Genomic DNA, 23,000 nt, shown 5'->3' on the forward strand with positions numbered 1-23,000 from the left:
TTACTATGAAATATTATTTCCAATGTATATAATCTATGAATTACAATTACAATTTCAACGTAAAGCAAAAAATTCATTTAAATAAATAGAAACTTTTATTAAAATCATACAATAGTAATAATATATAATACAATATCAATAATCATTAGATGAATAGCATAAATATAATTTAACTGCTTGGAAACTAAACACAAAGAGCTTAACTGGTAAGATATATGTGTTTCTTACATAAATGTTCAAGTGGTTTTAGTTTTAAATCACGATGATGTAACAAGTTGCGGACAGTTTTGCAAGATTATTCCTTTTGAAATCTGTAAAAAATTATATTTATTACTGCTATGAATCCAGCTCTATTAAGGATTCATATCATTGATAATAAAAAACATAATTGACAGATCAAGTAAAAATTCATAGGCCCGTTAATATCAATCATCCAAATTAAGACTTGGACATCGATTATTTATCCATTTTAAAAATATGAAATATTTAATAAGATTTTAAGTGAGTAATAATAAATTTACACTAGGTGAATATTCAGAATAAGAGTGGGTTCATACTCTTTAGACGCAAAGCTTAAAAAATATGAATATCATAATGAAGAATTCAATACCTGTAAGCCATCACTTGCAACAATTTGATGTTTGTTTTCCAGCTTCACTATCATTTAACCTACGTCCTTGATTTGCTGTTCCAGCAGCACCGCTTTGATCATTCTTAGGAAGTTTCTTAGCTGAAAAATTCATTCATACACATAAATTTATATACAATATGTACAAAAATATTTATCAATCTGCTTAATAAAATAATTTTGAATACTAAAAAATAATTACCAATAGCTAGAAATATGTCATTCACATTCATTGCCGTTTTTGCTGAAGTCTCCATGAATAATAAACCATTTTCTTCGGCATAAGCCTGCGCTTCATCGTACTCTACCTGCATCAGATTAAAATAATTATGTTCAAGTTCCACAACATCACACATAAATTACAAAATATTAGTGATAGAACTGAATAAAATGATAAAATAGCTGCTAAAGGAAAAATATTTGAAAAATAAAAACAGTAATATATTAAAAAAAATATTTTGAAAGTAATAACTCTAGAAATAAAAATATTCAACAAACCATTCTCTTATTTGCCAAATCTGATTTGTTTCCAGCAAGCGCTATCACAATACTAGGAGAAGCCTGCCTTTGCAACTCTTTGACCCAAGTTTTGGCACGGCCAAATGTATCAGGATTCGTTATGTCATAGACGACAATTGCTGCTTGAGCACCTCTGTAGTACATTGGAGCCAAACTGTGGTACCTTTAAATATATTTAAATATTTAATTTATAATATTTTAATATTTTAATATTAATAAATTTATCTTAATATTTATTAAATATGGCTAATTTAAGAAAATCAAATCCCCTTGATTATAAATATTTCATAGTACTGATATCTTATAGCAAAATTATTGAAATATTTATACCTTTCTTGTCCAGCCGTATCCCAAATTTCAAATTTAACCGTTGTGTCATCCAGACACACAGTTTGAGTTAAAAACGCAGCACCTATAATGAAATAAGTAGTTTTTAATATTACTATTCTTAACCATTAACTGCATAACATAATTGAAACAGTTGTGTGAAGTATTTTTGATTTTTCAGTTCATTTTACCTATAGTAGACTCTTGATATTCATGAAACTGCCCCTTGACAAATCTTAACACCAAAGAACTTTTTCCAACTGCACTTTCTCCAAGCAGTACTAATTTGAATTGGCAAATTTTGCCTTGTGGTTGACCAGCCACTGGCCTAGATGCAGTGTTCTGTCTGGTAGACATATTTATTCCTAGAAGGAAAACAAATATATCACTAATTTTTTATAACAACAACTTATTTTTTCTATAGAAGTATTGGCCTAATTAGTAATAATAATTTTATGTGGTTCTTCAAAGAGAAGTGTGTGAGAAGTGTGTAATTATCAAACATATAAGTAATATAAATTGAAAAAAATTACTTATTCAAAATCATTATTGAACCAATTTGGACAAACGGCATACAATTATAGGGATCATTTTCTAAATCAAGCATTTTAAAAAATAAATGACGTCGAAATATGTTATTAAAAGAATGCCCCAAAGTATGTTTCAAATCGATTAATCCATAAAGACACCGGCATTAGCACAGTAAACGACGAAATACGAACACGTTCAGTAAAGTGCAAAAGCATCCTCGAGGATCACCCATCTAAACTCACTTGCGAGAAAACTCCACCAGAACAATAACAAGGCCAGATTAAAAAAGAAGTTCATTCTTACAAGAATCTCAATATGAAAATCACTGTCGATTTATAAGTCCTATTTTTATTCTTAAAATTTCACATGGTGTCCTTTTCGGAGAGTTGTAAAATCTATTGTCTATAAAAAAGTAGAAAAAATCATCCTACGATACAGCACAGGATAAAAGAACAAAATTCAAAAAAACTAGTGGGATGCATGGCCTTAAGTTAAATTGCTGGAACTTCCCGTACCGTAATTAAAAATCTTGATACGGAACCCAAAAAAATTTACACAAAATGTGTACACATTATTAAAATGTCTATAAAATATCTGATAATTTGATGTACATATGTCCAATAAACATTTTTGACCGCCAAATGACATTTTTTTAACTTAATTTTATTGAGAGTCCATAATCGCTGGACCTGCCTTGCCAAAAATTTAATCAGTTCTTCATCTTGTCAATACAAGTAAAATGTTTTTTGAATTATTAAAATCGGACGCTCCATTCTCTTAAAAAAGCGAGTTATCGTTTTTGGCACTTTTTGCCCCGTATCTTAAGAAAGGCTAGACATGCCTTTGTCAAAAACTAATCAGCGCGTCTTCTTATCAATACGAATCGACTGTTTTTTGAATTATTCAAATCGGTAGATCGGTGTTCCCAAAATCGTCGACGAAAACTTGTATCCGCACACACACACACACACACATACATCAATTTTTTCTAAGGTATGTCAAAATGTTCAGAAACCTTTGAAACGTAAAGATATATAAAATTTTTAATTTTCAATTTTTTTTGCGATTACTATAACTCGCCCTACGGGAAGTTAATAACTATTAAGTAATATATGAAGTAAAGTATGATTCCATTGAAAATAATATAAATATGAACAATATAATATATAAATATATATTAAAAAAAATAAAAATCGAATGGTAATTCAAGTGTTCTAATTATATTTCAATAATATTAATGTTCATTGGCACAGAATTTCCAGTATTAAAAAAATAAAATAACATGTATCAGAATAAACGCGTATATTGAATAAATCAAACATATTGAAGGGCTTTACTAATAAGTTAATAAATTGATTAGATATCATAAAGTATGTGATTCACTCACAAGCCAAAGATATAGGCAATTATGTGAACTTGAGTTATCTCGTATGGCCATGGGAATCTAGTTGTCAGTTGTTATGAAATTTGCATCATTAAAATATGCGATTCTCAATGCGAATCGTATTAGAATCAAATTTGAATTATTCCGTGATTAAACACAGCTGAGAATTAACTTTTTAAACGTAGAAGGAGAAATATTCTATATCAATAATAATCAAAATATAAAAAAGTAAAAAAAATCTTAACGTATCTTTTCATCACACCGATTACAAAAAAACAACTTGTTTACGTTTGTAGGAAGTATAATTTGTAAAGACATTTTTTTTTGTATAATGAGATGTGACACTGATTCAGTATTAATAAAATAACTAGTGGTGTATGGAATCGTGCTTTAAAGCTAATTGCTGGAATTTCCCGTACCGTAACGATATGTTCGAGAAATATTAAATGTTTTCAGATAGATTATTATGAATATTGTAACATTGTCTAATATTTATAAGAATTATATATAAGTGAGCTTTAAAACTTCAGCCAGAATTAAAATTGAAACCTGAATTAAGTAAAAGGAAAATGATTTTTTTTCCAAAAGGAATTGTTTCGTCGACACAAGCAGAAAGTTTTTTGAATCATTGAAATCGGATGCTTATTTCTCTCAGAAACCGCAATTTTTTTGTACATTTAGCTCTGTATCTGTTAAATAGCTGGACCTGCCATTGCCAAAAACTAATAACCACTTCCCCCAATCATTACTAATTGAATGTTTTTTATATCATTCAAATGGGATGCTCCGTTCTCTCAAAAACTCGATTTCTATTTTCTGCACTCTTTGCTCTTTATCTCCGTAACGGCTGCGCCTGCCTTTGCCAAAAACTAATCAGCACATCTCCCTATCAATAGGAATCGAATATTTTTTGAATCATTCAAATCGGTTGATCCGTGCGCCCGAAAACGTGGACGAAATATTGTATCCATACATACATACACACACACATCCATTTTTTCTGAGGTATGCTAAAAAGTTCAGAAACCTCTAAAACGTGAAGAAATGTAAAAATTTTCTATTTCGATTTTCGACCCATTACTATAACTTATCCTACGGGTAGTTAATATATAAATAAAACAATTTGTTGAAGCTGTATAAAACGAATCATATTAGCTAATCATCAGTCTCTTAGATAATATTTAATAAAGTTTCCTGCATGGCACAACTTTGATTTGTTGCTAATTGTTTATCAATTTAGTAATTTTATTTCTAATCTTCTTAAATTTTTTACAGCAACTAAAACTTAATAGTCCTATAAAATTGTTCTGATTATTTCTCAATGACTTTATAGATAGCAACCCAGCGGTTGGCCTATCTCTTACTGTTGCATTTACTATTAATAATTAATACTGATGACTTTAATTGTATGTAGCAATGCCAAGTAAAGGCTATTTTAACTTGTAAACATATTGCTATATATATTTTCAAGTAAAAACCGTTTTTACTACTACTCGAACCTGAAGATTCTGATTGGATTCCCATATGCCTAGCAACTAATCCACAATGAGCCATTTTTATCAAACCTGATTCAATAAATATTTATTTTCATACAAAAATAAATATTTTCCGCCGTCATTTTTGGTTTCCTTCAACCGGAAAGACCACAGGATGAGGGATCTGACCAGTTTTAGACCAAGATCATGACTCGACGATTTAGAAGATCTAGATTTAAATAAAAATAAACATTCAACAGTACATAAGTGAGAAGCCAGGAGACACCTGATAATATATCGAAATTGAATGGTGCTTATGGTGATATTGAAGATGTTGAAACTAACATACCTCTAGGCATAAGGTGAAGTCCTGAAGAGAGGTATAGAGAACCGACACCATAAAGTAAGCAAATATCCTCACATTATAATAAAAAACTGAAACCGAATTAGAAAATATGATGAACAAAATCCGCGCAACCAAAAGATGATCAGGAATAGTGATAATAACATCAATATCCATAAAATTAAATATGGTAAGAGAATATCACACCAAGTATTTGGTAGCATCTTAAATAAATACAGGCATCAGGCGTGAGAGATCAGGGCCAGCGTCAAATCGGTCTTCTCAGAAAGGAAAACACTACTGATAAACAAACCGAGTCAAGCCCTGCAGAAGAAGCATGCCTCTCTACGGATTAGAGATATGGACTCCATGAAAGGACGACAGAAATGGACTGGCAACAAATATAGCACACCCTGATGATTGCGGAGTGGAATTTTGAAAAGACAACTCCAACTTTACCGAATTTTTGAAAGAAAAGCTCTCTGCACAATACCATTGAAGACAAAATAGAATACAAAAGGGCAAGGGCGAACAAGAATGCAGTTGAATGACGAATTGAACCACGAAAAAAGTACAGGGAATTGAAAGTTGGGGCACAGGACACGAAAACATGGGAGCAAAAGTTTGAGAATAAAAATTATTTATAATTAAAAGATGGCAATTGAGGAACAAATGTGGTACTCTTATACAATAGCTCGCTTTTAAAACAAATACCAATGATAATAATATGATCTTCCGTTAGTAGTAAAGTTAATTTTGTTTTGATATAACTGACAAGATCATAATCCCAAAATCAAAAGCATTTAAATAGATAAGTCAAAATAATATAAAAAAAATCCTTAGAATTCTCACGCTTGATAGATTATGCCTTGTTTAATAAAATAAAAATATAAACATTCTCTTGGGTGTCTATTAGTAAAAGAATATACACAGAACACAATATTTTGGGTAATAGTGAAAGTTTTGAAAGCTAAATGCGAAATAGTTATACTTAAGTATTCAATTTAACCGTTTAATACTAATTCTCCTATTGTGTGTTAATAAACATTTATAAATTATCATGCGCGTGACAATTATAATAGTTATATAAACTATTGTAAGCCCAAAAAATTACGATATATATTTACTTAATATAAAACTGTATCTTATCACATTGCAAAAAGCAAAAGATATAACCAGGTCATTGATAAATATAACATAAGGAAAAATTATTTTGATACAAATGCAAGCAATACATTTTTCCTAAAATGCAAGCAAAAATAAAATAAGTAAAAACCAAAATAAATGACTCAGAAAAGGGGCGGAAATATGATAAAAAATATTTATATAAATTGCTATTTTTTATAATACGCAGATACAGCTTACGCTCTTTTTATTTTCATGTTTATATACGTATATTTATATATGGATTATATATATATATTTGTAAAATTCATTAGAACAATCTCCTTGAAATAAACTAATAAAGCACAAAGAAAGCAAGCTGTCATAGATAACATTTCATAAAAAATTGAAGTGTCATGTATCCATTTGGATTCATTGTTACAAATAGTTTTGCATTCTCATGAAAGAATATTTTTTTCGCACAGAATTAACAACAACGGATAATGTTTCTAAATTATCTCAATTATGACGCACTCATTATATAGTAATTTAAAATGTCTAACCTACCTTGCAATATAAAAGAAATGTATATAAGGATATACTGTTTAAAATAATACTCTATTAGAATAACCACTGCACAACAATTTTTTCATCACGTTTTGCACAAAATTTAATTAGAGACTAAACAGCACCGACTTTAAAATACATTCGTAAATAACAAGATAAATTAAGTATATGATATAAAATGGCCGACGTCAACGACAGCGCCAGCAGCTGATATGCGAAATAGATTATCTCGCTCGCTCTCTTGCTCTTCTTCCTCGATTCATGTGGATTCGTGCCAAGCCCAAGCAGTATGACCGAAGACCGAATGAAACAAATAAAACCGTTACAAATCAGTGCTACCAATTGGCATCACTGTTTCTTGCCACAAGTGACAGTTGTGATAGTTGTCAAAAGCTTACTCCATATCAGCTCCTAAGATATTTTTTATTTATTTTAATAGTAATGTGATCAAAGGTTTAAACAATGGTGACAGCAACGCAGTATTATGAACGTGATTTTTTAGAATATATATTTACAAGAATAATTTCTACTTTTCGATAATGGTAATTGGGTGAAAATTGTTTTAATAAATTAACCTCACAATGGGATTTTTGTACCTTTTAAAAAGGAAAAGTATTATTTTTATAACAATATTAATTATTGTGCTATATCTAAACTTAGTAACTCGATTATTTGAACGAGACTTCGAAACAGATTTTGATTATCCTTTAGTAGGAAATATAGAATTATTTGCTGAAGAGCTAAGGAATGGTAAACCTTCAGTTGAGCCTATCAATAATTATAGCTACACATTCAATATAATTAATAAAGATAAATGTAAGAAAAATGATGGCTTTATCAAACCAAGAATTGTGTATATTGTTAAATCAGCTATGCCGCACTTTGAAAGAAGAGTTGCTATAAGAAGTACTTGGGGATATGAAAATCGTTTCTCGGATGTTATCATAAAAACTGTGTTTATGCTAGGCATCAGTTTGCATGATGAAATATTGCAAGAAAATATAAATAAAGAGAGTGAAAAATTTAATGACATAGTGCAAGCAAATTTTATTGATTCATATTTCAACAACACGATTAAAACAGCTATGGCATATAGATGGGCTGTTGAATATTGTCCATATTCTCAGTTTTATATATTTATGGATGATGATATGTATGCATCAACAAAAAATTTATTAAGCTTTATCAGAAATCCTGTATATTATCCAGAATATTTGAAAAGAACTGATGAAACTTTGAGAATGCTAGTCCATCAAAGAAAATTGTTAACAAACGCATCTTCAACAGATTTAAATAGATCTAAGAGACAGTTAGTTGATTATGAACTTCCAGCCGATGCCAAACTATATGCAGGTTTTGTTTATGATACATATCCCCTCCGTGATTTTGGTAGCAAGTGGTATATATCACTAAAGGTATAATTAGTGTAGAAATAAAAATGAATAAAGCATGACGTGAACTAAAATATGTTTATTTATTGTAGGAATATCCTTGGAATAAATATCCTCGTTATGTTACAGCTGGAAGTGTAGTACTATCAAATGAAGCTTTGCATGTGTTATATTATGCCTTTTATTATGTAAAACATTTTAGGCAAGTTCTTCATGAAACAAATCATTTCAAAAAGATTTTTCTCTACCTTTTCAATAATCATGCTTTTAGGTTTGATGACATATTTATTGCAATTGCGGCTTATAAAACTGGAATTGAGCCTTTGCATAATGGAGAGTTCTTAACTAGTCACAGTCATTTTACTGGATCGAATCGATATACACTTACAGCTCATGGTTTTGGAGATCCTGAGAAGTTAATAGTGGCATGGACAGATGCTAGAGCTGCAGGAAATGCTTAACAATAAACAGTTATTACATACTGAAAATTTGTCATTGGCATATTACTATATTGCTAAATTTATAATGATAGTGTGATACACTGACTTCTCTTTAAATTAAATAAATCAGGACTGAATATTTAAAGCAAACATGATTTTTGTTTGATAGTTTCTGAAATAGAAGTAGAAAGTAATAAATTCAAAATGATGACTAAGTTAATATTGAATACATATAACCAATTTTTCTAATAGTTTTAGAACATTTATATAAAAAATAATCCTATTACAAATAATAGTATAAAAAAGATATAGAAGGTTTTGGTACAAAACTATTAATATTTAAATAATTAAAACAATAAAAGTTAGACATAATCAGCAGTGATATTCAATACAAAATACAGTAAAATTTAAACATAATGACAATGTATTACAACTAATCATACCCAGTTAAAATATGAAATCTGATTAACAAGCATATTTGTAATTGTGACTTGAACAAGCTGCTTTAGCAGGACAGGGTGGTGGAGGAGGACAACTTGGTGGTGGACAAGGTGTATTTCCTCCACAAGATGGTTTCGAAAGATTCTGATCCAGACAAGAAGCTTCTCTCTTTACTAAACTCAGAAGAACTTGTGAACTTTCTAGAATCTATAAAGACACGTATAGTTAAGTAACATCCTTCACACGAAAAGAATATGAATTTTGTATTATATATTCATATGAGCATTATATTATTTCAATGAATAGAAATTGTTGAAGCAGAATTTCGTTGAAAGAAGAATTTAACTGTGATAGATTTGTGTATATCACATAAAACATATTACCTTAACATATCCTGCTTCAGTTTCAGCAATTAGTCTATCATAGTCCTCACGTGCTGCAATTCTTTGAGCTAGACTTTCATTTAGTTGAACAAGTTTATAGGATAATCTTTCAATTTCTTTCTGCACCTGAAAAGATATGAACAGGTTGCAAAACCTCATTTATTTTATATTTAAATTAAATATATAAGCATGATGATAAATACAAAAATTCTTTACTTTACTCATCAAAATATGAATTTTATATTATAACACATGTATTATTTTCTACAATATTCAATAGTATTCTAAAAGTACCCTGCATTTTTCCTCTTCTTGTTTTTCAATTATGCATTGCAGGTCATTGCGCTTCTTAATAAGATCTTCCAAATCTAAAACAAATATGTTTTAAAATCTGTCAAAATAAATTGCTTAAAATATTATCTCTTCATACTTTTCACAAGTTCTTGGTTGTAAGACTGCAGAGCAGCTCCATGTTGCGCCATAATTTATTGTAAAATGATTTCATAACTTCAAATGTTGAACATTTACTTCAGGACAATGGCATTTACAATTTATTGAATTGTACATTGTAAATTTTTCATGTGATCCATGTGGGAATATATCACTGGATTTGAGATTGAATGCAACACCGTTTAAATTTAACAGCTATAGCATTTTAAACCGAAATTTAATACTACTAATTTAAATTTTTGACATATTTAATAAATAAAACAAAAACTCACAAAGAAATAAAAGAAGGCTATTGTGCAAGACGGAGTTAATACAAATGTTCACTTGAATAAAACTTCAATAAATATACTGTCATAACAGACGTTTACGACCGTAGATAAAAGAAGAGTATATAAAGAAGGGTATTAAATCCTGTGTGTTTGACAGCTTTACGCCATTTCTTTCAAGACCCTAGAAGACTAACTAAAGACCCTAGACTTTGTGCCAGAAATGACAACCAATATAACCTATAAAAACTAATTGTTTTAAGTTTAAAGAAAATTTAATTATTAATAAATAGAATATTATGGCAGGTCACATTAAAACACCGAAATTTCCAACAAAAACGCCAAAAACTCCCCGTAAGCAATGGCAAATACCGGGTACGTCTTCGCTGCCTTATATTTTCAAAGATAAAAGTTAAAACTTATAAAGTAGAATGATAATTGTTTGAGCAATTTGTTAAGAATATTACCCATATTTATAAAATTAGAAATTCATTGCCTTTATAGACACTTCTCTATACAAATTGAGGTACCAGTTAGCTGAAAATGGATGCAAGGATTCACAGCTTGAAATTGCCAAACGATTGTTGGGAGATGAATGTGGTTTGTTTAAATTACAAAACTATAATAACTAAAACCCTGCTTTAAGAAAAAAAACTTTACTTATTTTGCCTTCTTCAGGGACTATTGATAAATAAATTATTTATTATACATTTATGCACATTTTTAATCATTATAAATTTAAAAGAATTAACTTTTTATCTTAATGACTGAACATTTTCAATTCAATATAATGTGCTGAAGTACATATATAGCCAAAGTACGATATAGAATAGGATAGGATATATCTTATAAATAATTTTAATTCACCAGACATAAAAGCAATACGTGAGGCAAATTATAGACAAGCCATACATTGGTTATTGCGTTCAGCAGAACAAGGTAATGAAGAAGCTTTAGCTTTGTTAGAAACATGCCATCGCAAAGGCTTTGGTGTAACAGAAGATAACATAAATGATATTAAAACCTGTCTCAATATGACACATAAAGAAAAATTGGCCCGTAAAACAGCAAGAGAAATATTCTCAAGGTATATTTACTTATTGAGCATATAATTTCAGCTTTAAGCAAGTTTGAGATACATTTTACTAGCACTGAGTTTGCATATGTTATTAAAATTTGTAATACAAAAATGTTGGAACTTTTTCAGTTTATGCAAAGAAAGTGACCATGTACAATTATGTGACTTAAATAAACATATGATCAAAACCCATTATTTGAAATCAAGAATTAAGGATGAAAACACTCATGAATGTATTGGTATGTAATTTTACAATTGATACAAAATTAAGTAATTGAAAAATACTTTTTTTCAGACTATCAAAAAGTGCCAGATATGTTATTGAAAGAATCAAATTTACTCTCAGCTGCTCTTGCTTTTGCAGATGGAAATATACCATCTATAACAAAATCTCTTCAGTTAAACACATGCCTGTGTATTTCGAAGACGCATTGTAATATTTTATCACACGTTTCAGTAAACACGATTAATGAAACTATTTTGTTCATTGCAAATGGGTCTTTATCAATATTCTCCAATATTTATTTTCATATATTCATGTTTCTATATTTATTTTTAAACACTAGTCATTTCTCATATATTATACCTTTAGCAATATATTATATAAGTTTTATTATTATGACAGTAACTTCCTTCCATATATTTGAAATTCATAAAGAGTATAAACATTATACTATTTGGGCAGATTTATTTCATTATCATAGTGATGGTCTTTTAGATTCTGAAAAAAACCAGCATGACTTTCTTGCAAAGAATACTGCTCACCAAAAAATGTTTTTTGCTGCATTCATAATTCATTTAGCATTAAATCCATTTATCTTTAAATTTTGGATTCCTCTTGCTGAAATTGCAATTCTTTCATTGTATTTGTCCATTACTACTTTTGTAAATCATGTTTCAACCATTTCTCACAATAGTTATACAAGTAGTTTAATGATATCCTCTTGTATACTTAATGTGTTTGCTAGATATCCCTATATAAATGATTCATTTATGAATAAAGGTTGGACAAAGTATAAACTAGATATTAATAATTCCGCAAATACCATTTTAGGAAGCAAATTAGAATTCAATCTAAATTGCAAAGCAATTTTATATGCTATAATTCCTGGTATTCTAGTTATTTTATCAAAAATTAAAAATTGGCATGGGCTTTATTTTTATCTTTTACCACATTGTATAACGCTGAGTTGGTTACAATTATTTATATTAGATGCAGAATTCATTACATTAAATGGCATATTACGGACAGCGATAATTTTTATGACTATAACATATTTTTGGCGTGTTTGTCAATTACTTGGAATAATCTTACCTTTGTTAGCTATAGACAACTTTTTAAATATCCAAGATATTACACTTAAAATGTCTCTTGCTGTGGGAATAATAACTGGGATAGTGCTTATTAAAACAAAATTTGCTACAACAAAAAAAATATCACATAATTTTACATTTAAAGTGCAGGTAATAATAAGTTCATGTAAGATATATAAATTGTTTTATGAAAATTTATCTTACTAATTTTATTACAGGCGATACTTGTTATTGTTTCTATATTGTATTTATCTTCGAAGTTTTACAATATATCCATGCATGTGAATGGGAAAGATTTGTATAACAATAATGTAAAATTTGAGCAATATTTAACATGGGAAGAGTATCAACACATGTGTTTGAATGCACATGAAAAGAATACCAACCACATTGCTAATCAAGTTGATTGCTTGCATTTGAATGGTTTACATATCAAATGGGATGGCCATGTCACAAAAATCCGGCTAAGTAGAATTGAAAACATTTGGTCCCAATTATTAAATATGTTTCCCGAATCAGTGAGTGAATATTTAAAATGTTTTTTGGGACAAAAATTAAAATTTACTTGCACAGATAAAGATTGCATAATGATCAACAATAAAGTAATAGAATACAGAAAATGTGATATAAGTCAATGGAATAGGTGAGTAAAATTCATGTAGTAAGCTGTATAATAAAATTATTAAACATTATGTGTAATTTGAAACATATTTTAAGGTACGAGCATGAAATTACTATAAGTCTTCAATCTGGAATATTAACTGCCGGACCACAAATCATTTTAAGAGCAGGGCACGATTTCTCAAATTTAACTCAAATTTTACAAATAAATGATAAAATCAATTTCAAAGGAACTATGCAAATTAACCCATTTACAAATTTGCCAAATGAATATTTAGTTATTAATTTAGAAGAAATATCATGTTTAACGTGCTATGGGGTTAAAGGAGAATTAACTACAACTAAATCAATTAATTTTTCAAATAGTTATATAAAATATCTTGTAATTTCAGCTAGAAATATTTTAAATTTTATTTTAAACCCTATTATAGTTTTTCAATAAGATACAAAAAAATGTGATAAAATATAGAAATAAGCATTTTACAAAATAAAGTCTTTTAATCAATGATTCAACTAGAATATTAGACATGCAATAAATTTAAGATGTTTCAAGATCATTTTGGCAGTTCACTAAATACCTCTTATGGCTACCACAATCAATATTACGCGTATTAATAATACTTTACTTAACGTAAAGTATTCTATGTATGTAAATATCCTGGCAATTTCATCCTCATGAAGATCCATGTTGTGAAAAATGCTACCAAAACACAGATAAAACCTGTGCCAATCAAAAGAAGCCTATTTAGCTTCGGTGTTGTATAATTTTGTGTTTGATCTAAAATTATGAATCCTAAACCACCCACAGTGAAAAGAAAGCTGGAGGCCAGACCCTCCATAATATATTGTCCATTTACACGATATGTCATAAATGCAACCTGAAAAGTTAAATATAAATATTTGTATTAAGTATAATTTATAGATATAGTGTTAAAATTACAATATTTCAATATATAAAATTTACCGGTCTCGAATGTCCATGCTCATCAGTTGTCGAACCTACACTTGGGGGCTCAACAATTACATCATAAATAATTCCTGCAAAATTAAATTTCAATTATTTACTGTATTAAAATAAAGCTTAACTTGTGATAATTACAACTAACCTCCTGTGACCAGAAAATAAGATAACAAAATTAAGGAGAACATAAACATCGCCGAAGGTTTGTGAAACCATGATGGTGCTTTTATTTTTATGTTTGGTATTTGTAATACATAAAAAGGTAGCGCGTAAACTGATTCTAATTTTAAACTTGACATAATAAAGCTACTTTGCACAATTTTGTTTACGTGTGATTTGAAAACGAAGCTTCGGCACAATTTTTTTGACAGATGATACCAGTTTCTGTTTGTCGCCACGTTTCTCACAAGCAGCACCGTCGCACTGTTAAGTGACAGCTGACAGCAAATAATGTTCTAACCATAATCTTGAAAAGATAAGATATTTTAAAGCCTAATATAATAATTTGTTTTAAAGTGTCAATCAAAAATAACTAGCAGATATAATTATACAAAATAAAATTTGTTAATAGTAATTTTGATAAAACTCTCCTCTCTATGCATATGTATGCGTTTAAATAATAATAAAGTGATATTTTTTACTTTACTTTTTTTTCACACTTTATAGATATAACCAATAAAATACGAATTCAAATAAGTAATATAAATATAAGTTATTAAAAACATGGTAGTAAAAGCAGCAGGATTTGTTGTTTTCCGACGACTATCTGACACAATTCAATATCTACTACTACAAGCTTCTTACGCAAATTTTCATTGGAGTCCACCAAAGGGCCATATAGAACGCAACGAAAATGAATTTGATTCGGCACTTCGAGAAACATTAGAGGAAACAGGTCTTTGCGAAAGCGATATTAAAATATTTAAAGATTGTACCAAAACTTTATCATATGAAGCCAATGGTAAACCAAAGATTGTTATTTATTGGCTAGCAGAAATGATTGCAAAGGACAAGGGTATAATATTATCTGAAGAACATCAAGCATATAAGTGGCTGGAACTGCGAGATGCTCTTGCATTAGCTGAGTACCAAAGCACGAAGGAGTTACTTGAATATTGTGATAATTTTATTCATAAAGAAATCCTTAATAATTAAGAATACAAATGATTATGTATTATCACATGTGAAAAATGAATATATAACATAATGTATTAAATGCCTTAAATAAACTTAATGCTTTTGCTTTTATCTATTACCATTTGTAACAAAAAGTTATGAACAGAGCAATTAAAGTTTACATTGCCTCACATTAATGTTTTATAAAAACAAATATAGACAAACATGACAATGGTAGACATAAAATATCTCTGCCAAGTTTAGTATTTTCTTATAAAATAATCTTAATAAATACACATATATATATATATATATATATATATATATATATATATATTGCTTTAATAAAGGAATTTAAATTGCCTGCAGATTTGACATTATTTATTGAGAAGTACTTATTAAAATTTTAATAAAGTTTAATGAAATAATTTCAATATTCTAGTTAAGTAGACAAAATATTTATTAATAATTTATTAATAAGCTAAGTATATATATATATAAATAAAATTGTTTATCTTCATATCATTTTGTTAACTGTTATTTTTATGAAATTAATAGGTTGTCAGCACAGATGTCAAAGATGATGTCAAATCATTTCATTTCAATTAACATTTTTATACAAAGATTAAAATGATTGCAAAATTCTTGAGAAGTAGAGAAAATATTCTATATTAATATATAGAATTTAGGGCTTTATATAAATAAAATTGTTTAAAAAGCTATAAAAATATCATATGTTCATTTTTATGAAACCTTTGAGAAACCTAAACCTGAAGTGCGGCGCTAAATGTCACTTCGACTGACATGACACCGCCTTAAATAAATAATTTAAATTATTTAAAATTTAAATATAAACAAAACATCCAAAACAACTTTTGTATATCCATTAATTATGTGAATTACTTCGTTTTCATAATCACATTCAACGATAGTATGTTTTGTTTAAAGATTTTATTTAAAAATAAACATGATTTATAAATAACTTGTCGCCCCGAAAGAAGAAAATGATTGATTTATTCCAAAATATTGGCACATGAGGTGTATTCAAAACGCAAAATGTTTGAGAGAAAACTTCTTTATGCTTTTCGAGGATGGATAGCATTTGTTGCATTTATGGATATGGGAACAGCAGTGAGGAGTTATATAGAAAGGAGATCCTTTTTGGGCGATCATTCACAAAATCAGTTTATAGCCGGTAAAAAGATGATGATAATGTTATTATTTTCCAATTTTAAAAAAATCCAATACTTTGTGTTCAACATATTGTAAAAAAAAAAACTATGTCCATTTAGGTTAATTATTTTCTCGGCCTCACATTCCAATATATTATGCATGTACATATATACCATGTTTGCATAAAATCAAGGATTACACTAACTTCATATTTCTTAAAAATTAGGTTTCATTACTTTTATCAAACAAAAACTTGTCTCGATTTATCTCATTCTTTACAATTCAGAGTCTTATAATCTCTTACATGGAGTCATATCACATTATCTACAAAATGTATTTTATGAAGATGCTTAATAAAACTTCCATGGTTACATCTCAATCTAATCAATGAAGTGGTTGTGTGTTTTCCTCTTTAAAATTATGATCTCAAATTAACTTGATTATTGATATTGTAGCAATATTTTCTTCGAACAATATTCCATGTCTTGAACCTCTTCTAATCCTTTATTTTTGATGGTTTTAAATATATCTTCATTGCAGTATTATTTGGAAGTCCTAATGTAATTCAGAAATGCCTATTTCTTGAAGATGAATATACAAAATTGTTAATTTATTGCAGATGATTACACTATTTCAAGAATGCTTGGTATGTACTGTTTATTGAAAGCTCTTGCGCTGGTCCACTGCACATTATATATTCACTACAGACCGTGAGTGTTCAATTATCATACCTTTTAAAAAAAAGAGTGCTTTACGTTTAGTTATTATATTTCTAGAATTTTTGTAAACAATTATAAATGTTATGAATGTTTCAAGAAATTTATACTGAGAAACTGTATGTGTATCAACTATGATAAAAACATTCTTTAATAAAGCACTTCTGCAAACTGAAATTTGCGATATGTTGAAACTAATTGTCCTTTAAATTTCTAGGGTTGTGAGCATGGGCGGATGTGCATTAGCACTAACAATAATTTTATATTTCTTGGAAGCCCTGTATTTCAAATCTACCACTGTTAATTTTTATGTGCTATTTCCCACAGTATTGAATTGTATGTATACCGATATAATTTATATATGATACTCAGTATTATATATATATATATATATATATATATATATATATTCTTGTTTTTTTTTTAGTATTAACACTTATGGGCTTACTTTACATACCCAAAAAGTTGAAGTTATGGGAGCCTAAAATGGAGAATGATGATGAAAATGCTCAATTATTGAAAACTATTGGTCTAAAGCGCCGTAGGCAAAATAATAAGAAACAATAATTTAACAATAACAATTCGAGTAAAACTTGATCATCCATGAATTCATTAAAAAATGTAAAGATGATTGTTTTCAAATTACAAAATAAGAATAAGCTTTACTTCCTAAATCTTGGAATATCATTGTACATAAGTACAGATAACAGGAAACAATATATTCTAACAATTGTTCAATTGCTTTATTAAAAATGATAATTTAAAATTAATGAAACAATAGCAACAATTTACTATATTAAAAGTAAAATTATTACATACATGCATCATTATTTGTGACAAATAATTGTCTTTTGAAATAAGTTTCACATAAATTTTTAAATATATTAAAGATAGCTTACAAAAGTAGAATTATTATTGGCAAATGTCATCAGGGATTGTTATAATAGATTTTTTATTTTAAAATATAGAAGTTTTTAACCATTCAATGCTTTTACAAATTTTTCAAGTAGCTCAATACATTTATTTTATAACTACTAGATAAATTTTCACCTGATTTTATTTCATAAAAATATAATTTAAATTATATATGGCTAATGAATAAATTTTCAAATATTTTAACATCAGTAACAGCAGTATTTTAACATCCGCTAAAAAGATTTAACTTGCTCACTGTTTACTACGATAAATTATTAAACCGTCATCATAAATTTGTCTATCAATAGATAGTTATTAATTTTAAGATTTGTTCCCTGTTAATATATAATTACTATTATATTTTTGTACAAAATATAATAATCGAAAATTTAAACTTACACTGTCGATGAGACAATGGTCTCAAATTTTATCATTTAGTAAAATTAGTGCAAAAAAGAGTGTAGTGTGTTCATATTTACAAAATTAATCATATATATATTTATTATATACACCTCGGATAGTTGAATATAGATTAAAAAAACATGCCCAAACTGCTATTTGCAAGAGATTTGATACACAGAAAATAAATATAATTATATTCTAAGTTATTTGTCTTATTTATATAATAATATGTCCTAAAAGTGCGGTTTATTTTTTAAATATTTAAATAATTTTAATTATTCAAACAATTTTATAAATTATTTTAAGATGATGATGGTTTAGGAAATAAACTAAAGAAAAACTAATAAGCACAATTCTCAACTAATCTTAATCTTTCGAATTTACAAAATTAATTCAGGATTATTTGCAAAAATGTGAACGAAAAACTTAACATTTTTATGATAATTCTTAAGAAACTGCTCGGCCGATCGCTTCAAACTTCTCCTTCGGAAAGTTTTAAATTAAAATAATTTATTTCTTGTAATAAAATATTATCTTGTTCAATTTACATAGTTCTGAAAACAAAAATTATTGGAGTTAAAGAAGAAGTTAGATAATCTTTAATAAAATGCGCTTTTATATACAAACATACTGTAGTCTGCACACGTATGTATTTTATAAGAGATGTTTAAATCAGAGAATATGCAAATCATGTAATATTATATATGCATAGTACATATATATATATATATATATATATATATATATATATATATATAAATGCTTGAGCAAGTGATTGTTTATCACTTTAGTTAGAATCTTATAAGAAGGCGTATCAGTGCCACGCATAATATAAACTATATTTATTTTTTTTAAATATAATTTATAATAAATATTCAAAATGTATAGTGTCGCAAGTAAGTGAATTTTTAATATTAATAATTTATTAATATCAATTATAGTAATCAACTAAACGTTTTGTGTAGGTCGTATGTTTGCAGTCATCGTGTTATTTTGTGTTATCCATGAATCATTGAGCCAAGGATGTAAGTGTATTATATCAAATTTAATAATAAAATATATATATATATATATATATATATTATATACATATATGTATATATATCAGATAAAATTTTCAAGACTGTAACTTTCTACATAAATTAGTACAGAAATCGTCATAAATTTTCACTTTAACAGTAAATATAGTTATAACAGTTGCCAGGTTTTATATATAAATTATACCATTCAAAAAATATTTATTTGATTTTTCAATTATTTTATTCAACGTTTTGAGGACGTGGAATGTCCTATATTTCTTCAAGAACTATGGGTCATAAAGATTTTTTTATTTACTTATGTATATAGTTAATTTAAAATGAAAAGAAATCACTTTACTTTTAGAAACTAAATATTTATTAAATCAATCATTCAACAAAGACCGAAACGTAACAAAAACTACGTTTGAAAATTTATCCAGAAAATAAATCTTTAAATATTAAAATCAAAATAAAATACTAAAATTTCGTTTAATTTTTATGTATATCACCTGAAATCTTATTAATTTATGTATTATCATCCGCAATCCTAAAAATAATATATAAACATATAATAATAGCTATTATTATTATTAATTTGTGTCTGTTCTTTTACAACAGACACAAATTAATATTTTTTTTTTAAAAAAAACGATCATAATTATTATTAATTATTAAGTATTAATTAATTAATGTTGTTCTTGCATCTGCATAAATGAAAATATAAATAAATAAATTATACCCCTTATTATATTTATAACATGATGTGTTAATATAAGTAGTTGCATTTTAAATTACTTGTTTTTCAGTACTATGCCTTATTGAAGGGTATAATATTTTTTGTATTGGTTTGTATTTATTAATTGCTATAATAATACTTCAATACTCGTTATTGATGATTTTATAACTATTTTCTATTTCTATTATTCTATTAATTATTTCAGCATGTCCATTGGCTAGTAAAATAACCCAATGCAGCCCAAAATGCAAAACTGATACTGACTGCAGTTTAGGCTCAATTTGCTGCAATAATTTGTGTAACACAAAATCATGTACTGTCCTTCGTGCGGGAAATGACCAAGGATACAAAGGATCTTCATCATGTATGTGAAGATAAATTATATAAATTTAAGATTTAGCTGTTTATTTAATTTAAGTTTTAGCTGTTTATATTTTTAATCACCATATTATCATTTTTAAATTCGTATTCGATTATTAATTATTTAATTTTGGATTTATTTGCAGCTGGTGGCAGCGGTACATACTGCGCTGGAGTAAAGTGCAACTCCTTCGAAAAATGCGAATTAGATCGCCACACGAAAAGAGAAAAATGTGTTAGAAGTTAAATTATTCTAAATAAAAATATATATTGTTATTTAACGCAAGATGTGTAATCATAAAAATATGTTTATTATATTTATAATAAAAATAATTGAAAAATATGCTATGGTTTTCGTATGCGCAAAAGTGAACTTAAGGGGAAAGGATCACTGCCTTTTATCCCATTAAGCCAAGTTTAATAGTAAATCTCATAAAAAAAAGAAAATTTATGTAATGTATTTTTAAAAGAAGAGATTGAAGGATTTAATATCAATGAAAAATAATAATGAACGGAACAGGAAAAAATTAATTCATATATATACTATTACTATCTAAATATATACAATCTCTTTGATGAATAAATATCCTACTAGATGTATAATAAAATTTTATAAAAATCCGTAAAGCTGTCAGCGTTCGTGCAAATATGAAATTGTGCTGTTTATTTGATAATTTTGTTAAAACAAATTGTATCATATATAAAAGTGTGAAAATCTTAATTAGGCTTGTTAAGAAAATTAGTGCGTTCTCTAGGAAGCTTTCAAAATATTAATTACTCGTCAAATTGTTTGCTTATTATTTTAGAACAAGAATATTAACTCGAGTTAGGATTATAGACCTTCACAGCTAAAAAAAATTCTTCATTGATAAAGTTTTTGCAAATTTAGTAATGATTTATAAAAACAACGCATATGATGTTTGACATAAATATAAACAAATATAATAATGGAAATGAATATATGAAATTAAAATTAGATTAAATAATCTCTAAAATAATAAAGTATGATCTAAAATAATAGAAGAAACAAAATTAATTATTTGATTAGATTATTCGCAACTAAATTTTGTGGATTCACTCATATATAATTTAGTTGAATTTTTAGGTTTGCTGACGTATCCCAAATGTAAAAAAATCCAAGAAATCTTTTACCCTAAATAATTTCAATAATTAAAATACATTAAAAATAGGGACTTAAAAATAATTAAAAGTGGATAGAGTAATGTCCTCAGATAATTCTTTGTTAATCTCTTCGTAGTGATTTGAATTTTATTGCTTTAATTTAAAAAAATAATTATTTATACAAATTATTATATCAGATTTAAGGAAGTTGTATATAGATATTGTTGTCACACAGATAACACAGGTCAACAAAGAAAATGCATTGTTGCAAACGATTTTAATACTGTTTTTAAGTATATTTGGGGCGCTGATTTCAAAAATGACATTGGTTTTTTTCTATGAGCTTTAGTTTCAAGATACGATATATATGATATATTTTACGATATTAGGTGCGCAAACTAAGTTCTCGCTGTTTTTTCGATGAAAATGTAACTTTATTATAAAAAAAAATGCATCAATTGAGTTCGATACAGTTCTCCAGTGATGGTTTCACTCGGTTCAACAGCTCATAACAAATAAACACCGACCTGGTCCCACCATATGTAGAGCCAAACCTTCGAAGTGAATATTCGGCCGAACCGAGATTTTCTCGTCTTGGATTGCTGTAATGTATTTTTTTTTATCACCTGTCACGATGTGATGAAGAACCTTTCTTTTCTCGCCGCTGGAGCAGTTGTTTACAGGCGAAAAAAAGACGCTCGACGTCTCTTGTCTTCAACTCACAAGGAACCGAAGTTTCTTGCTTCTAAATCATCCCCGACGCATACTATAGCTTGGAAATGGTTTGATGGGTAACTCCTAATTCTAAAGCAAGATCTTCTTGAGTTTGGCACGAATCCTCTTCGAACAAGACCTTCAATTTAGCGTTTTTGAAGGTTTTGGCCTTCCTTCACGAGGGTGGTCGTCAACATCAAAATCACCATTTTTGAAGCGACAAAACCCCTCATGGCATGTTGTTTCGCTCAGAGCAACATTTCCGTAGCTCTCGATGCACTTTGCTGCCGTTTTTTTTTAATGGAAGACGAAAATCAACACTCCCCGCAAATGACGATGTTTGGCATAAAATTGGACATATTCACTTAACCAGAAGTATAGAATGCAAAAAACGAAATCAATTAGGTGTCGCAGCAGTTTGTTTACTTACTCTACGCTTGCTTCAAGAATTTTGGATTTGTCAAAATCGACCAACCCTTACTGATAAAGCCATATACTGACAAA

At 27.9% G+C, this 23,000-nt stretch overlaps 8 protein-coding genes across 8 annotated transcripts; 5 read left to right on the forward strand and 3 right to left on the reverse strand.

Moving 5' to 3' along the window:
* Window positions 1-173: 173 nt before the first annotated feature.
* Window positions 174-7,142, reverse strand: LOC113370091 (ras-related protein Rab-5B). Its single transcript, XM_026610755.1, has 7 exons — window positions 6,879-7,142; window positions 1,666-1,839; window positions 1,478-1,559; window positions 1,127-1,310; window positions 831-936; window positions 611-730; window positions 174-311 (listed from the first exon to the last, which is right to left on the reverse strand). The coding sequence occupies exons 2-6, from the start codon at window positions 1,829-1,831 to the stop codon at window positions 621-623; spliced, it is 648 nt and encodes a 215-aa protein (XP_026466540.1). The 5' UTR covers window positions 1,832-1,839; window positions 6,879-7,142; the 3' UTR covers window positions 174-311; window positions 611-620.
* Window positions 7,143-7,337: 195 nt separating this feature from the next.
* Window positions 7,338-8,838, forward strand: LOC113370477 (beta-1,3-galactosyltransferase brn-like). The gene is made up of 3 exons (XM_026611149.1): window positions 7,338-8,293; window positions 8,362-8,471; window positions 8,541-8,838. The coding sequence occupies exons 1-3, from the start codon at window positions 7,460-7,462 to the stop codon at window positions 8,728-8,730; spliced, it is 1,134 nt and encodes a 377-aa protein (XP_026466934.1). The 5' UTR covers window positions 7,338-7,459; the 3' UTR covers window positions 8,731-8,838.
* Window positions 8,839-9,156: 318 nt separating this feature from the next.
* On the reverse strand, window positions 9,157-10,350 carry LOC113370106 (Sjoegren syndrome nuclear autoantigen 1 homolog). The gene is made up of 5 exons (XM_026610773.1): window positions 10,256-10,350; window positions 9,964-10,178; window positions 9,828-9,901; window positions 9,534-9,659; window positions 9,157-9,357 (listed from the first exon to the last, which is right to left on the reverse strand). The coding sequence occupies exons 2-5, from the start codon at window positions 10,013-10,015 to the stop codon at window positions 9,175-9,177; spliced, it is 435 nt and encodes a 144-aa protein (XP_026466558.1). The 5' UTR covers window positions 10,016-10,178; window positions 10,256-10,350; the 3' UTR covers window positions 9,157-9,174.
* A 76-nt stretch (window positions 10,351-10,426) lies between these two features.
* On the forward strand, window positions 10,427-13,704 carry LOC113370350 (wolframin-like). Its single transcript, XM_026611017.1, has 8 exons — window positions 10,427-10,624; window positions 10,754-10,849; window positions 11,120-11,336; window positions 11,457-11,566; window positions 11,623-11,837; window positions 11,910-12,791; window positions 12,860-13,284; window positions 13,359-13,704. The coding sequence occupies exons 1-8, from the start codon at window positions 10,549-10,551 to the stop codon at window positions 13,702-13,704; spliced, it is 2,367 nt and encodes a 788-aa protein (XP_026466802.1). The 5' UTR covers window positions 10,427-10,548.
* A 131-nt stretch (window positions 13,705-13,835) lies between these two features.
* Window positions 13,836-14,576, reverse strand: LOC113370571 (oligosaccharyltransferase complex subunit ostc-A-like). Its single transcript, XM_026611260.1, has 3 exons — window positions 14,369-14,576; window positions 14,227-14,300; window positions 13,836-14,140 (listed from the first exon to the last, which is right to left on the reverse strand). The coding sequence occupies exons 1-3, from the start codon at window positions 14,520-14,522 to the stop codon at window positions 13,904-13,906; spliced, it is 465 nt and encodes a 154-aa protein (XP_026467045.1). The 5' UTR covers window positions 14,523-14,576; the 3' UTR covers window positions 13,836-13,903.
* Window positions 14,577-14,753: 177 nt separating this feature from the next.
* Window positions 14,754-15,378, forward strand: LOC113370351 (bis(5'-nucleosyl)-tetraphosphatase [asymmetrical]-like). The gene has a single exon (XM_026611018.1). The coding sequence runs from the start codon at window positions 14,947-14,949 to the stop codon at window positions 15,376-15,378; it is 432 nt and encodes a 143-aa protein (XP_026466803.1). The 5' UTR covers window positions 14,754-14,946.
* A 768-nt stretch (window positions 15,379-16,146) lies between these two features.
* LOC113370643 lies at window positions 16,147-17,923 on the forward strand. Its single transcript, XM_026611332.1, has 4 exons — window positions 16,147-16,534; window positions 17,132-17,222; window positions 17,446-17,564; window positions 17,656-17,923. The coding sequence occupies exons 1-4, from the start codon at window positions 16,396-16,398 to the stop codon at window positions 17,793-17,795; spliced, it is 489 nt and encodes a 162-aa protein (XP_026467117.1). The 5' UTR covers window positions 16,147-16,395; the 3' UTR covers window positions 17,796-17,923.
* A 1,462-nt stretch (window positions 17,924-19,385) lies between these two features.
* On the forward strand, window positions 19,386-20,945 carry LOC113371572 (waprin-Phi2-like). Its single transcript, XM_026612207.1, has 4 exons — window positions 19,386-19,441; window positions 19,511-19,570; window positions 20,506-20,664; window positions 20,807-20,945. Exons 1-4 carry the CDS (start codon window positions 19,426-19,428, stop codon window positions 20,905-20,907), a joined length of 336 nt encoding a protein of 111 aa, XP_026467992.1. The 5' UTR covers window positions 19,386-19,425; the 3' UTR covers window positions 20,908-20,945.
* The last annotated feature ends 2,055 nt before the right edge of the window (window positions 20,946-23,000 follow it).

Source organism: Ctenocephalides felis, unplaced genomic scaffold, assembly GCF_003426905.1.
Source record: "Ctenocephalides felis isolate EL2017-DRISC unplaced genomic scaffold, ASM342690v1 CF-g0.4_SCAFFOLD_01492, whole genome shotgun sequence".
Taxonomy (NCBI): Eukaryota; Metazoa; Arthropoda; class Insecta; order Siphonaptera; family Pulicidae; genus Ctenocephalides; species Ctenocephalides felis.